This window comes from Elephantulus edwardii, unplaced genomic scaffold (assembly GCF_000299155.1).
Source record: "Elephantulus edwardii isolate Elephantulus edwardi_28Jun2011 unplaced genomic scaffold, EleEdw1.0 scaffold00492, whole genome shotgun sequence".
Lineage (NCBI taxonomy): Eukaryota > Metazoa > Chordata > Mammalia > Macroscelidea > Macroscelididae > Elephantulus > Elephantulus edwardii.
The window spans coordinates 555,109-571,516 of record NW_006400242.1 but is presented as its reverse complement, the minus strand read 5'-3'; the positions used below and the strand labels follow the sequence as shown (position 1 = coordinate 571,516).

Genomic DNA, 16,408 nt, shown 5'->3' with positions numbered 1-16,408 from the left:
TAATATTGCATGAGTTCCTTGTTTTTCAATGCAGCATAGTATTCCATTGTGTGAATATACCACAGCTTCTCTATCCATTCATTTGTTGATGGGCACTTGGTTGTTTCCAACTCCTTACTATTGTGAACAATGCCGCGATAAACATGGGTGTGCATATATCTGCTTGGATGTCAGTTATGATCTCTTCGGGGTATATTCCCAGTAGTGGAAGGAATTGCTGGGTCAAATGGCATCTCTATTTGCAACTTTTTGAGAAATCACCACACCGCTGCACCATTTTACACTCCCACCAACAGTGAATAGGGGTTCCGGTCTCTCCACAACCTTGCCAGCATTTGTTCCTTGCTGTTCTGTTAAATTTTGCTAGTCTTACTGGGGTGAGTCTCTTTGCAACTTTTTAAGAAAGTGCCACACTGCCTTCTACAGTGGCTGCACCATTTTACACTTCCACCAACAGTGAATAAAGGTTCCAGTTTCTCCATATCCTTGCCAGCATTTTTTACTTGCTGTTTTGTTAAATTTTGCTACTCTGACTGGGATGAGATGGTATCTCATAGTTGTTTTTTGAGCTAGAATTAAGAATTTACATAATTATATTTTATATACTAAAAAAACCACCAAACCCTAAGTTGATGCAGAAAAAAATAAAAAAAATAGAAGCGTAAAGAACACAAGAAATCTAATTTCTAAAAATAAAAACTACACTATCTGAAATTAAAAATAATTGAATGTAATTAATTGAAGGCTGGATACACAAGAAGAAAAGATCAGCAAACTTTAAGACATGGCAATAGAAACTATGTAAAATAAAACATGGAACATAAATTTGAACTAAAAAAGAGCATCAGTGAATTATGGGATAACTTCAAATAAATTGGATAATATACAAATGGATCTACTGGTGGATTTGAACTGCTCTTCTTTGGGTTGGCATTGCAACGCTACTGACTAGGTTGCCAGATATATATATATAAAATGTAATTTAATAACTTAAAAAGAAATTTTTAAAATTTATAGAATTAAGAGACCCCCAAACAAGAGGGGGAGTAAAATAATTCTTGAAGAAAAAAAAAAAGATGTCATAATATTCTCTGAATGTCATAAATGTAAAGAACAAGAATTCCAATAAACTCAAGAACAAGGAATTACACTGAGGTTCATCATAATGAAAGGTCCAAACAAATAAAAGTCAATTGTATACTTTTACAATTATAGGTGGGGAAACTTAATATCAAGTCATTCTTATTAACCCAAAATTGAGCTAGAAATTCAAAAGGAAAAAAGGACAGGCATAGATCAAAGCAAGAGAATTAAAAAAAAAAACACCCACAAAAATGAGGTCTGTTTGGTTTGGCAAAGATTCTAGAGCAATTAGGTATAGAAAGAACACTTTTTCAACAAATGGTATCAGAAGAGTTGAAAACACGTATGGAAGAAAAAATGAAAATCTACCTATTTCTTAACACTCTATGCCCAGCATTGATAATGAACTCTCACAAATATGGACAAAATATTTGAATACGTTTTTTCATCAAAGTTATGGGAATGACAAACATGATATACTTACCAGAAAGGGAAAATGAAAAAAGTGATGACATAGGCATATGAAAGAATTAGACTCGCATGCACCAGTAGTGCAAATGCTGTAACCACTTTGGAAGCTAGTTCAAAAATTTCTTGTAACGGTCTAACTACCATGCTGTTGGGTGCCACTGACTTGGAACCAGCTCACAGAGACCCCCCCCAAAGAGTGTTCAGAGGCAGTTAATTGCACAAGAAGAGATTGTTCATCTTTCTCCCATGGAGCAGATGGTTGCAGCACAACTTCTTTCCATTTGACCACCAGAGTTCACTCATGTTATTAGGTGTTACGGAGTCAACTATTACTCATAGTAACTCTATGAACAATGGCTCTCAACTTTGTCCTATTCCAAGCCAACCTCATAGTCTCTGATACACGTGCCTTCACTGTCATAGTCACTGTGTCAATCAATCCATCTCAGAGTTCTCCAATCCTGACTTCCACCCTTTTAAGCATGATGCCCTCCAAAGTCTGGCTCCTTATTTCACTTTTAGATAATAATCTATGAGAAGTGAAGTATGCGTCAATGCAAAAAAAACCTGTACATAAATGCTCATAACAGCTTTATCTGTAAGAGTAAAAAATTGGAAACAACCCAGATGACTATCATTAAATAAATAGATAAATTTATCCAATGAAATACTACTTAGCAATTTAAAAATACAAATAAAAATTCTTGATAAATGCCACCTACCACATGACTGAAATTCAAAATAAGTCTGACCAAAAAAATATTACATGACTCAAGCTACATAAAATTCTAGAAAATGCAAACCTAAGTGTAGAAACAGAAGAAAGCAGACCACTGTGTTCCTGAGAAATGAGGGAGTGGCAAGTGGGGAGGAGTTACAAAGCAGACAATGACACTTGAGCTAAGTTGATTATCTTGATTGTGGTTGACAATTGTACTGAGTACACACACACACACACACACACACACACACACACACACACACACACGTCAAAACTTAAGTGCAGGCTATTGAATGTCAAATACAGCTCCATGTACTTCAGTAAAGCTGTTAAAAATAATAATGGGTACATTCTAGAGATTCTGGTAGTAAAACCATTATTTTTCATCTCCCAAATATTAAATACTTTGGTACATATTTTCTTTAACTTTGGTAAAAACACTTTGGAACTTTATTTTTAAAGCTACAAGGAAAGCAAAAAAATGATAAACATTAGCTTACTGAAAAACATTATGCTAAAATACAGAATGAAAATGAGAAATCCTAATTAATAGATAAAACCAAACCTGACATCATTCTTAACAATGAATAAGACCACTAGGAGTCCACTAATTGCTGTCCTGGTCCTGCACAATGCTGTGGTTTTCACTGACTGAGCCCTCAGGTTTGGAAATCTGTACTGTCATTTTCAGTTGTTCTCCAAGCTCCTCTATCAGAGGGCCAGATAATAATGAAACTTGAGAAGGGCCAAGAGGTTTCCCCTGACTACCCTCAGACCCTGGGAGGGCCACACTTCTGCATACCCCACCACCACCACCACTCAGCAAGGCAATGCTTTCTTCTTGATGAGGATCCTTCAAAGCAACTATTGACTTGGATTCATTTTCCTGGAGCTCTTGCTCTGAATCCGAGTCTTGAGTTACTAAGGATGAAGTACTGGCGGATTCCTCTGACTCACTTGCTTCAGGACTAGAGCAAGAGACCTGTGGCCTGGAAACAGAGCAGGCTGCTTTTAATGTAGATTCTTCCTCTTGTACAAGAACAGCTGCCATTTCTAACTCTTCTAGTTCTAATCCCAGCTGAGCCTTTGTAAGGGAGTCCTTCTTTAAGACTTCTGCAAGAGCTGCCAGTTTTTTGGACCTTGAGAAAAAAAATACATAGAAGGATTAATCATTATTAAACAGCCTGGGACAACAGGAGACATTGCTTCAAAATTGTAACATAATAAAGTTGGATCCACACCTTACATGTTATTTTATTATTATGGGGCATTGTGTTGACTACGTCTCATTGTTGTTATGTGCTGCAGAGTTGCTCGTGACGCATAGTGACCCTATGTACAAAAGCTCTGAATCTTGCTCTATCCTGAACTAACCTTATTATCTCTGACATACCTACCCCCATTACCTCAGTCACTGAGTTAATCTATCTCATCCAGAGTCTTCCTTTCCTGTGCTGTCCCTCCACCCTCCCAAGCATGATATCTCTCTCCAAGAAATTATCTCTCCTTGCAACAAGCCCAAAGTATGTCAAAGGTTCAGAATCTTTGCCTCAAAGGAGCAGTCTGATTTCACCCTCTCCAGGATGACTCTGTTTGTTCTCCAAGTAGTCCATGGTATATTCAATACTCTTCTCCAGCAACACAGCTCAAAGGCATCAATTCTCCTTCTATCATCCCTAGTCATTGTCCAGCTTTTTGATGCATAGGTTAGTCTCCAGACTGACATCGTTGTTCTTCAATACTCTGGAGAGGTTTGTGACAGCAGATTCTCCCTATGCAATTTGTCTTTTGATTTCTTGGTTACTAGTACCAAGATTGTTGACTCTGGAGCCAAGCAAACTGAAGCTGTTAAACAATCTCAGTCTCTTCACGGTCCATCATGATGCTACCAACTGGCCCAGTGGTGAGAATCTTTGTTTTCTTTTTTCAAATAAAATTTGAAAATCTTTCTTTTTTTTTTGATGTGGAGCTTCAATCCATATTGAAGGCTGCAGTCCTTGACCTTCTGCAGCAAATACCTCAGGTCCTCCTCAGTTTTGGCAAGCAAGGTTGTGGTATTTGCGTAACATAGGTTGTTGGTGATTCTTCTCTCAATTTTGATACCACATTCCTACTCATATCTGTTCTCCATATAGATGAAAAGGTGAGACATCCCTGGTGTATACCTTTCCTGATTTTTGAACCAGGCAATGTTTCCTTGCTCTGTTCTGACGACAGCCTCCTGGTCCAAGTATAGGTTTCGCGTAAGCACAATCAAATGTTCTGGGATTCCCACTCTTCTCAGAGTAGCCACAGTTTGTTGTGATCCACAAAGCCTATGCATAGTCAATGAAACACAGATAGACATTCTTCTGGTACTCTCTGCTTTCAGCTAAAATCCATCTAATATTGGCTATAATGTCCCTACTTCTATGGCCTCTTCTAAACCCATCCTACACATCTGGCTGTTCTCTGTAGATGTACTCTTCCAGTCGGTTTTGGATAATCTTCAGCAGGATCCTGCTTGTATGTGGTATTTTTCCATAATTTCCACACTCTGCTGAATCACTTTTTTTTTGTATGGGCACAAATATAGATCTTTTCCAGTCAGTTGGCCAAGTGGTCCTCCTCCAGATCTCTTGGCACAACTTGGGGAATGTATACAGGGTAGCATGTCTGTTAAAATCTATCAACTGGCATGCTGTCAATTCCTGGGGCCTCGCTTTTTGCCAATTCCTTCAGAGCAGCCTGAACTTCCTCCTTCATCACAAGCTCTTGATATGTTGTTTCATGAAATTCACAACTGTCAGCCAATTCCTTTTGGTTACAGTGACTCTGTATACTCCTTTGGTCTTCTTTTAATGCTTAGTGGATCATTTATTTTTTTTTTTAGTGGATCATTTAATATTCTGTCTAAAAGCATCCTTAAGTATTGCAACTTGAGGCTTGAATATGTCACATAGCAACTGTATAAATAACAGAATAAAAGTGACCTATCTCACACATTCTCACAATCTCCAACATGTTCAAGCCCACTGTTTTACTCACAATCTCTAACATGTTCAAGCCAACTGTTATGGTCACGGTGTCATTCCATATTTTTGGTGTGAGAATACATCATGTTGAGAGTGTTCCTCTCTATATTTGATCCTCCACCTTCCCAGCATGAAGTCTTTTCCCAAGTACTAACCCCACCTGACAACATGATGAAAGTTTGTGATATGATGCTTCATCATCCTGACCTCTAAAGAGCACTCTAGTTGTACTTCCTCAATGACAGATCTGTTTGCTCTTTTGGTAGTCCATGGGGTATTAAACATTATTCTCCAACACCACAATTCAACGGCATAGATTTGTCTTTAGTATTCTTTACTCTTCATCCAACTTACAGGTGCATAGAAAACAGGTGAAAATATACAGTTTATTGTTTTGGTATTTCTATTCCCCCATACACTAACCATAATCTGTTATGACCCACAAAGTTAAAAGTCTTTGCATTAGCAATAAAACACAAGAGCCTATGGTGATGAAAGAGGAAGTTCAGGCTGCTTTGAAGGAAATGGCAAAAAATAAGGCCCCAGAAATAGATGGTATACCAATTGATGTATTTCAGCTAACAGATGCTGCATTGGAGGTACTCACCAAGTTGTGCCAAGAAACCTGGAGAACAACCACTTGGCCAACTGACTGGAAGAGATCTATATTTGTTCCCATCCCAAAGAAAGGTGACCCAACAGAGTGTGGAAACTACAGAATAATCTCATTGATTTCACATGCAAGAAAGATTCTACTGAAGATTATGCAAAAATGACTGGAACAGCACATCAGCCAAGAACTGCCAGAAAGCCAGGCTGGGTTTAGAAGGGGTTGTGGTACTAGGGATATTGTAACTAATGTTAGATGGATCTTAGCTGAAAGCAAGGAATACCAGAGGAATGTCTATTTGTGTTTCACTGATTATGCAAAGGCATTTGACTGTGTGGATCATAACAAACTGTGGCTGACTCTGAAAAGAATGGGAATCCCAGAACACTTGATCATTCTAATGTGAAACCTATACTTGGACCAGGAGGCAGTTGTCAGAACAGAGCAAGGGAACACTGCATGGTTCAAAATTGGGAAGGACGTAGGCCAGGGATGTGTCCTATCTTCATACCCTTTCAATCTGTATGCAGAACAGATTATCCAGGAAGCTGGGCTCTATGAGGAGAAATGTGGGGTCAAGATTGGTGGATGATCTGTCAACAATCTGTGTTATGCAGATGACACAACCCTGCCTGCTGAAACTGAGGAGGATCTGAAGCACAACGATTCTCACCACTGGGTCAATTGGCAGCATCAATATTGATGGTGAAGAGATTGAGATTGTTTACAGCTTTAGTTTGTTGGCTCCACAGTCAACACTTGTAGCACCAGTAGCCACGAAATTAAAAACCGTATTGCCATGGGAAAGTCTGTTGTTAGGGACCTTTCCAAAGTGCTGAAGAGCAATGGTGTCTCTCTGGAGACTAAGGTGCGTCTGATACAGGCCATGGTCTTTGCAATCACTTGTTATGCATCAGAGAGTTGGACAATGACCAAGGAGGATAGAAGGAGAATTGATGCCTTTGAGCTCTGGTGCTGGAGAAGAGTATTGAGAGTACCATGGACTGCTAAGAAAACAGATTCATACTAGAAACGGTTAAACCAGGTGGCTCCTTGGAGGCAAGGAGTCTGAGGCTCCGTCTAACATACTTTGGACATGTTTTAAGGAGAGACTGGTCCTTGGAGAAGGACATCATGCTTGCGAGGGTCGAGGAACAGCGCAGGAGAAGGCCCTCTATGAGGTGGCTTGATTCAGTGACTGGGGTGATCGGGATGGGTGTATCAGAGACAGTGTGACTGGCACAGGACAAAGCAGAGTTTAGGGCTGCAGTACATAGGGTCGTTAGGAGTTGCAAGTGACTCGATGGCACATAACAACATCAAGAACATGTCTTCCTCTTATTCTCTGCTTTTAGCAAAAACTCAAATGACATCAACATTGTTCCATGATCTCTTCTGAATCTATGTTGAATTTCTGGTAGTTCTTTGTCTATGTATATACTGTCCCAGTAATTTTAAAAAATAAATCTTCAGCAATGTTTTGTTTCCATGTGATATTAATGATATCGTTTAGAAATTTTGTCACACATTACTTCGGCCATGTTGTTAGAGGATTTTCCTTGAAGAGAGACATCATGCTTGGAAAGGTGGAGGGTCAGTGAAAGAAAGGAAGACAATCAGTGATATGTATTGATACAGTATGGACAGCAATGGACTCATGTGCATTGAGGATGATAAGGACAGTGCAAGATAGGACAAGACTCAGAGGGATACTATGAGTCGTACTTGACAGCACTTAATAACAAAAGCAACAACCAACTTTTGGTTATGCAGTTGACAACTTTGCTTGCAGAAATAAGACCTGAGAAGATCATAAGGAAGCAGAAAAATGAAAGCGAGCAGCAAGCAGAAGAGGAGCCAGAGTGGCCACAGCCCCAGGGCCGTGGGGTGAAGTCAGCCCAGGAGGGGACCGCCACCTCCCCCACAGGCCGGCAAGCTGCCCCTGACCTCTGGAGGTCCTACTCGGCTTCTCCCATCAACGGAGAAGACACTCTGAAGACCGCTTCCCAGGAGGCCGGCTGGAGGCAGCTATGGGATGAGGACCTGCACCCCAGAGAGGATTCCGCTTTGCCCAGCTGGGGGAGCACAGACAGACTGGACAAAACAAACCTGGCCCCAGTTTTGCAGAGCCCCGATGGGAACTGGATGGCTCTGAAGGAGGGTGCCCCGCCCCCCACTTGCCTGCTGACCAAGCCCAAGAGCGGGACATTCGAGGCTCTGGAGGCCGCCTCCAGCGTGGTGTCCACCTATGAAGAGATGGGCTCCGACAGCGAGGAGGACTTTGACTGGAGTGAGGCCTTGAGTAAGCTGTGCCCGAGATCCCGGGGCCTGCTCGCTGACCCCCAGCCTCAGCCCGCCCAGGCCCGAGGCCCCTCAGCCACCTCCACCTTCTCCTCACTCTCCCCCAACCCTGAGGCCGCGTGTTCGGACTCGGAGACTTCCTCCGCCGGCTCTTCCCAGGAAGCTGGGCGCTGGGCCAGGCTGTCCTGGTGGCAGAAGAAGCCCCCCAGGAGCCCCCCGGCGGAGAAGATGTGGCTGCAGGGAGAGATGGATGTGAACTTCAACCCCCAGATGGCCAGTGGGGAGACCTCAGACAGCAGCGAGCCTGAGGAGGGGCCCCCCACAGCAGACAGGAGGGCCAGGAGGTGGAGACAGGCCCGGGTGGGCTCGGAAGAGCCAAGCAAGGAAGCATCTTCTCCCAGTGCCCACCCCCAGGATGTGGCCCCGCACCAGAAGTATTCTGCTGTTTCTCTCTGCAACATCTCCACAGAAGTCCTCAAGGTCATCAACGCCACTGAGAAGTTGATAGCAGAGTCTACAGGACCCTGGGAGCTCCCACCGGTCCCTCTTGACAGGGCGAAGGGGACGTTTCCTCTTGGGACGGACCAAGTGAGACTGGATGAGCAGCTGACCTCCCTGGAAGAAAACGTCTATTTGGCGGCAGGGACCGTGTATGGACTGGAGGGTCAGCTGACAGAGCTGGAGGACGCCGCCCGCTGCATCCACCGTGGCACAAATGAGACCGAGCTGGCAAACCTGGAGGACCAGGTGGCCACAGCTGCAGCTCAGGTTCACCACGCTGAGCTCCAGATTTCTGACCTCGAGAGTTGGATCGCAGCCCTGACTGTTGCCGGATTAAACATCGCGCCCTGTGTGCACCTCACAAGAAAACGGAGCCAGAAGCAGAGGAGCCAGGTTCAAACCATAGACACATCCAGACAACAGAGGAGGAAGCTGCCCGCCCCACCTGTGAAAGCTGAAAAAAAAGAATCCTCTTCAGTGACGGCCCTGAAAACGTTCAACCACAACTTCATTCTCCAAGGCTCCTCGGCACACAGGACCAACGAGAGGACAGGCACCCCCAGGGACTCGATGGAGCCCACTCTGGAGTCCGCTGTGATGGACTAGCACCATGGAACTCCACTGCCAGTGACCCACTGCCTCCGGTATACACGACAGTGCCTTGACTCAACAGCCATCAACTACTGTATGGATCTCCACCCGAGGAGGGGGCCTGGGGAGGCCACGGTGGCCTTTGCACAGGGCTGGCCTGATACCTCACCCAGAAGGCAGCCCAGACTCCAGCCCTGCGGACGTGCCCACTCTCTCTGCCTTAGGCTCCCAGGGGTGGGGGTGGGTGATCCAAAACAGAACCACCAAGAGGCTGGCTTCCAACAGAAACAGAGCTTCATGTGCACAAACGATCCACCACGGTCTCCTCTCCTGCTTTGCCGCTGCGCATTCATCTAAGCTCTTTTCTTTTTGTAGTCCTGGGATTACATGTCAGCGATTTGTCCAAAGGAAAATTAATGAGGGCTAGGGACTGGTGGGGCTTATCATTTCATTCACAAATGCTGGCTTATCTTTCACCAGCATCTTTGTCTTGCAAATGTGTAAAAAAACATACAAAAAAATTTTTTTTAATGTTCTTGTACTGAGAATAGGAACTGCCTGATTGGCAAGTGCTCACCGCCCAAGGGTGTAGATCTGTCTCCAGCCACCTCCCTCCTGCTAAACCCGGAGCCCTCCATCCAACCAACCATTCCCTTTGCTTTGCCACCCACGGGCCTCAGAATGGCAAACTGTGTCGTCACCATGCCACAACCTGCTGGAGGGCTACCAGGCCCTCTCCCCTGACCCCAAGTCTACCGAAAACAGGAGTTCATTGAGAAATTGGGGGGGGGGGGTTCCCCAGGGAGTTCCTGAAAACTCCCATTCTAAAAGGGTGAGGAACGTGGAAAAGGCCACTCTATTGGTTCACCTTCAGGATACCATCCCCAGAACTGCGTGGTGCCACTCTGAAATGGCCATGCCCCACATACACACCCCTAAGGTCTAGATGAATGAGTTATTGCAGAAGATAATCATGTCCTCCAAAATTTCTTTCCCCAGAGATACTCAGCAGAGTGAAAAATGTTGCGACAAGGGAAACGTATCTAAGGAGTAGCCTTAGACAACGTACAGGCATGAACAAGGTCAGGGTAAGATGTGAATGTATTAGACACAGAACCAACGTGGACTCCCTGGGGACCCTTTCAAATGCATGACTCTCTCGAGTGTCTTTATAAAAGCAAATGAAACTGGAATTCTGCTCAGTTTACTGGGTATCAGCAACATTTCCTCATACTTTACTGTGAGATAGCCTGAAATTGAGGAAGGCAGGCAAAATATATATATATAACCAAAAATAGGCACGGGCATAGTATGACTGCCTCTCTGGAGAGCCTGCACGGGAAGAGTCCATTTATTTTCATGTTCATCTTTACAGCAACCCTACTCGCCTTTTTCTGATGTGGGAACTGAGCAGCAGAGAGGTCATTTTGCCCAAAGTCACCCCTCTAAGCTAATTCGAATTGGAACGAATGCCTCGCCCGGCACCACCACCCTGCACCGTTTTCAGCCTCTGTGTCCATTCGCTGCTTGCACGTCTCGATTTGAGTTGACGCTAAATGAAGCAGCCCCCGGCGGCGACTACCTATCTCCCAGTGATGCCTCAGCAGATGCTGTGTATGTGCTGTCGACAGAAGTGACTCATTTGAAACCGAGTCAGTCTTTGGCTTTTTTGTTCTGTTGGTGTGATTCAAAGCAAAACAAGCAAAAACATTTAAAAAAAAGAAAAGAAACACAACAACAACAAAAAGATTTGAGTCCCAAATAGAACGTTTTCTTTAAGAGGCATGAAAAGCAACTATTGTTGTGTTCCAGTGTTAAAAATATCCCTTTTCTTTGACAGAAACGTGTACTGTGTAAGCCTTGCAAAAAAAAAAAAAAGAAGAAGCAGCAGCCTGCTCTGTGGCATTTGAATTTTTAGAAAGGTTTCCTTGTGCCAAATAAGTGCAAATATTTAATTTACTATTAAAAACCATAAGCCTATGTTATAGCTCCAGAAGAATTATTTTGTCATCAAGTGATTTTGATCTTTAGTGTCAATATTTATATTTAGATTAATTTTTATAAATGAAAATATTTTAATGGGTTGAGAAAATGAGGAGAGAACACTATCTTGGGTGACTTCTGAAAGTTATGCTTGCCTTCATGTTATATGCACATTGCCAAGAATTACTGTCAAGAGAAATGAGAGAGAAGTAAAAGTCATTTTATGAAAATTAAAAAAAAAAAAAAAGAAATAAGACCTGAAGCATTTATTGCAGAATAGAAAAGATTACAGCTGTCAATATAGGTTATAGTACAACATCAAGACACCAAAATTCTCATCACTGGACCAAAGGCAATGTTATAACAGAAGGAGAAATCAGAGTTGGGGTAAGACTGAGAAAAACTGGATAAATTATGTATACGACATTGAAACAGACGAGGGAGAGAACAGTTTAAGAGCGATATATGATACAGTATTATGGCTATCACAAGAGTCCAGAATGAAGGTTGCATCGTGGAGTGTACTCGGGGCGGGGGGCAAGGGAATTGTATACTAATGAAGGAATTTTTCTTTTACTTTTCAAAGAGAAGAGCGAACTGGGGGAAAGGGTGGGGGTGGGCAGGGAGAAAAGTGCAACAATGAATAAATGGAAATCTAAAATCTTTGTAAATGTTCATTAAAATTAATAAAATTTTTAAAAAACATAGAAGGAGAAAAGACTGAAGTTGCCAATGATTTAATTTTACTTGAATCCACAATCAGTACCTGAAATTAGTAAAAAAATTAAAAGATCTCCTTCATTGGGGATATCTTCAGTCAGAGCCTCTTCAAAATTCTAAAGAACAAGAATGTTAATGTACAGATTAAGGTGTGCCTGATTCAAACCATGAACTTTTAAATTGCTTCCTATGCATCAAATATTAGACAATGAATAAGGAAGATTGATGAAGAATCAAGGTCTTTGCATTGTGGTATTAGTGAAGAGTAATGAATACTGTCAAAAGAACAAACAAACCCATCTTGAAGAAAGTAAAATTAAGAGTACTTCTTAGAGGCAAGGACGGTAAAACACTGTCTTTCTTACTTTGGAACTATTTTTAGGAGGAACCAGTCCTTAAGAGAGAGATATCACGCTGGGAAAGGTAGAGGGTAAATGAAAGGGAGGAAGACCCTCAATGAAATAGACTGACACAGTGACAGGCTTGAGCAAGACAGAGATCATGAGGATCGTGCAAGGTTCAGATCTGTTGTTCACAGGATCGCTGTGAGGGATAGTTGACTTAATAACATCTAACAACAGCACCTACTTTTGTAATCTAAAATTGCTTGAACATGCAATCAAAATGTATTAATAATAACGGGTTACTGGAATACAAAAATTAGAAATAAAATGAAGGACTGGTAGTTGGACAATAAGGCATTTGAGAAAAATAAGGCTCGAGACTGAATTACAGAATTTTATACAATCATTTTGCTGAAGATCATCCAAAACAGACTGGAAGAGTACATCTACAGGGAGGTACAAGCTGGGTTTAGAAGTAATGTCTATCTGTGCTTCACTGACTATGTAAAGACACTGATTGTGTGGATCATAACAAACTGTAGCTAACTCTGAGAAGAATGGAAATCCCAGAACACCTGATTGTGCTCATGAAAACCTACACTTGGACCAGGAAGTAGTCATCAGAATAGAGCAAGGAAACACTACATGGTTAAAAATCAAGAAAGGAGTGCATGGGAGATGATGGGTCCTTTCTTCATACCTTTTTAGTCTACATTTGGAACAGATTATTCAGGAGGCTGCACTCTATGAGGAGGAATGTGGTATCAGGATTGCAGGAAGACTCATCAACAACCTGTGCTATGCAGATGACATAACCTTGCTTGCCGAAACTGAGGAGGACCTGACAAATCTGCTGCAGAAGGTCAAGAACTAAAGTGTCCAACATGGACTGAAGCTCAACATCAAGAAGACAAAGATTCTCAACAATGGGACAACCGGCAGCACCATAACAGATGGAGAAGAGATTGGGATTGTTAACAATTTCAATCTACACTCTTGCTTCATACAGACAGGCAGTCAAAAGATGAACTGCATTGGGAAAATCTGCTGTCAGCAACCTGACCAGAGTGCTAAAGAACAACAATGTCAGTCTAGAGACTAGGGTGTGTCTGATCAAGACCAATGGTCGTGCAATTATATGCTACTCATCAGAAAGCTGGATAATGCGTAAGAATGACAGAAGAAAGGATGACGCCTTTGAACCATGGTACTGGTGAAGAGTATTGAGCCTATTATGGACTGCCAAAGGAACAAACAGGTCTGTCCTGGAGAAGGTGAAGCCTATTTGTTCTTTGGAGGAAAGGATTTTCACCAGTAACTGAGGTGGTAGGGTGTCAGATAGCGAGACTGGCTCAGGATAGGGCAAGTTTCAGATCTATTGTACACAGCATTTTTCATGCTATTATACAGGTGCTATGAGTCACAGGTAAAACAACAACAACAACAACAAATACCTAGTTAATAAAAATATCATAACGGAAAGACACTGATTCTTCTTTAGTGATACTTATTCACTGTCAAACTTTGAGATACACAGCAAGTTAAGTGGGGGAAAAAACCCAAAACAAACAAAACCAAAAAATGAAACAAAACAAAAAAACCAAAAACAAAACCCTATGGCTTTGATCAGGTCCACATTCTTGCTCTTTAGCACTTTGGAGAGGTTCCTGAAAGCAGATTTCCCCAATGTAACACATCTTTTGATTTCCTGACTGTTGCCACCAGGTAGATTAAAGTAAGATGAAAGCATTGATAATTTTAATCCTTTCTCCACCTACCATGATGTTGCCTATTCTTCCAGTGGAGAGAAAATATTTTTTTCCTTGATGTTGAGATATAATCTATAGTAAAGGCTTGAGTCTTTGATCTTCTTCAGTAAATACTTCAAGGTATGCATCAGGATTGTATCCTTTCTTTATACATATTTAACCTGTAGGGAGCTCTGGTGGTCTAGTGGGTGAGGAGTTGTGTTGCCAATCCAAAGGCAGGCACTTTGAATCCACTAACTGCTCCATTGAAGTAAGATGGGAATCTCTTCCTATGCGATTTTCAATTTGAAAACTTGCTGGGGGGTCAGCTCCAACTTAATGTCATAAAACAACAACATATAACCTGTATGCAGAGCAAATAATTCAAGAAGCTTAACTCTGAAGAAGGATATGCATCAGGATTGGAGGAAAATTTATGAATAATCTGTATTATGCAGATGACACAACATTGATCCTTAACAGAGTTTTTAAAAATAGATAAATAACAATCCAACAGAAAAATAGGAGAATGATACAAGCAGAGAATTCTCATAAAAAAACCCAGAAAATACAATCTTTAAATACACGGAAAGATCTCTAACTTCATTCAAATAAACTATATGTATTTTCCACTTATTAGTGGCATGAAAATCAACCTTTGATAATTCTGTTAGCAAAGCTTAAGGAGGAAAAAAAAAGTACTTTGATGTATTACTTGTGTGAGATTAAATGGGTACAAACCGTATGAGGAAGAATTTGACAATAACTTTCATAACCAAAATTGCACAGAACTGTGCCCCAGCCATCCCCTCCCAAATATTTAGCAAATATTCCCTATTGCAAATAGTTAACACATTTGGCTGCTAGGGAAAGGACAATGATTCAAATGTGTGCAAAGGCATCTTGGTAAAAGGCATGGAGATCTGATTAAAAAAACTCAACCAGTGAGCAAATAAGATTTCAAGAATTGATGAGATACAAACTGACATGTTTCAATTAAAAGATGCAGCCCTGGAGGTGCTCAGTAGTCTGTGCAAGGATATTTGGAGGACAACTGACTACCTAACTAACTGAAAGATATTCATATTAGTTCTCATTCTCAAGAAAGGCGATCCAACAGAAAATTAAATTTATCAAATAATATCATTAATATAACTGGCAAGCAAAATATTGCTAAAGATTGTCCAAAAATGCCTAGAACAGTACACTGACAGGAAACTGCAAGAAGTTTAAGCAGGGTTTAAAAAGGCAGTGGCAACAGGCATCTGACTGTGTCATTCACAACAAACTATGGTTAACATTGAGAAGAATAGGAATCCCAGAACATTTAATTGTGCTCATACAAAATGTATACCTACCAAGAAGCTGCTGTCCAAACAAAGCAAGGAAACACTGTATGGTTTAAAATGAAGAAGGGTGTCCCTCAGGGATACATCCTTTCTCCGTACTTATTCAATCTGTATGCTGAGAAAAGAATTTCTGAAGCTGGGTTTTATGAAGAACACGGCATCAGGATTGTAGGAAAATTCATCAACAACCTGAGTTAGCAGATGATATAACCTTGCTAGCTGAAAGTGAGGAGCACTTGGAAAGCTTGCTGCAGAAGTTCAAGGACTAGCCTTCAGTATGGATCACATAACAACATCAAGAAGACAAAGATATTAACGACAGGATCAACAGTCAACATTAAGAGATGTAGAAAGGACTGACGTTGTTAATGACATCATCTTGCTTAGGTCAAAAATCAACACCGTTGGTACCATCAACAGTCAGGAGATTAGGAGATGTACTGCATTGGGCAAGTCTGCTATTAAAGATCTCTTCAAAATATTGAAGAGCAATGATGTCAGCCTAAAGATAAATGTGCAAGTGATTCAGGCCATGGTGTTTTCAATCATTTGCTATGTAACTGAGAGCTGGACAATTAATAAAGATGACAGAAGAGTTGATGTCTTTCAGTTGTGGTGCTGGAAAAGAGAGCTGAATATCCCATGGACTGCAAAAAGAACAAACAGAAATCTATCTTGAAAAAAGTGCAGGTAAAAAAAAAGAAAAAAGTGCAGTGCAGTCACACTGACTGCAGGAGGTAACGATTGGAACATTTTATCTTTCATACTCTGGGCATGTTGCTGGAAGAAGCTATTCTTTTTTTTTTTTTGTTTTGTTTTTTCTATAATTGTATTTTATTAATTTTCATAAACATTTACAGAGATTTTGGGTTTCCATTCATTCACTGTTACACTATTCTCTCTACCCTCCTCCCAGTTTGTTCTTGTCCAAATGCCACAGTGCTTGTCAAAGCCAGTTCTGATTAATCTTCT

At 41.5% G+C, this 16,408-nt stretch overlaps 2 protein-coding genes across 2 annotated transcripts in view; one reads left to right on the top strand and one right to left on the bottom strand.

Moving 5' to 3' along the window:
• Positions 1-2,882: 2,882 nt before the first annotated feature.
• Positions 2,883-16,408, bottom strand: part of SHQ1 (SHQ1, H/ACA ribonucleoprotein assembly factor) — a 279,818-nt gene continuing 266,292 nt past the window's right edge. Inside the window, exon 11 of the mRNA XM_006903000.1 lies at positions 2,883-3,414. Coding sequence (XP_006903062.1) covers positions 2,883-3,414 — 532 coding nt within the window. The remainder of the gene's footprint in view (positions 3,415-16,408) is intronic.
• Positions 7,667-9,307, top strand: LOC102868787 (rab effector MyRIP-like). The gene has a single exon (XM_006902999.1). The coding sequence runs from the start codon at positions 7,667-7,669 to the stop codon at positions 9,305-9,307; it is 1,641 nt and encodes a 546-aa protein (XP_006903061.1).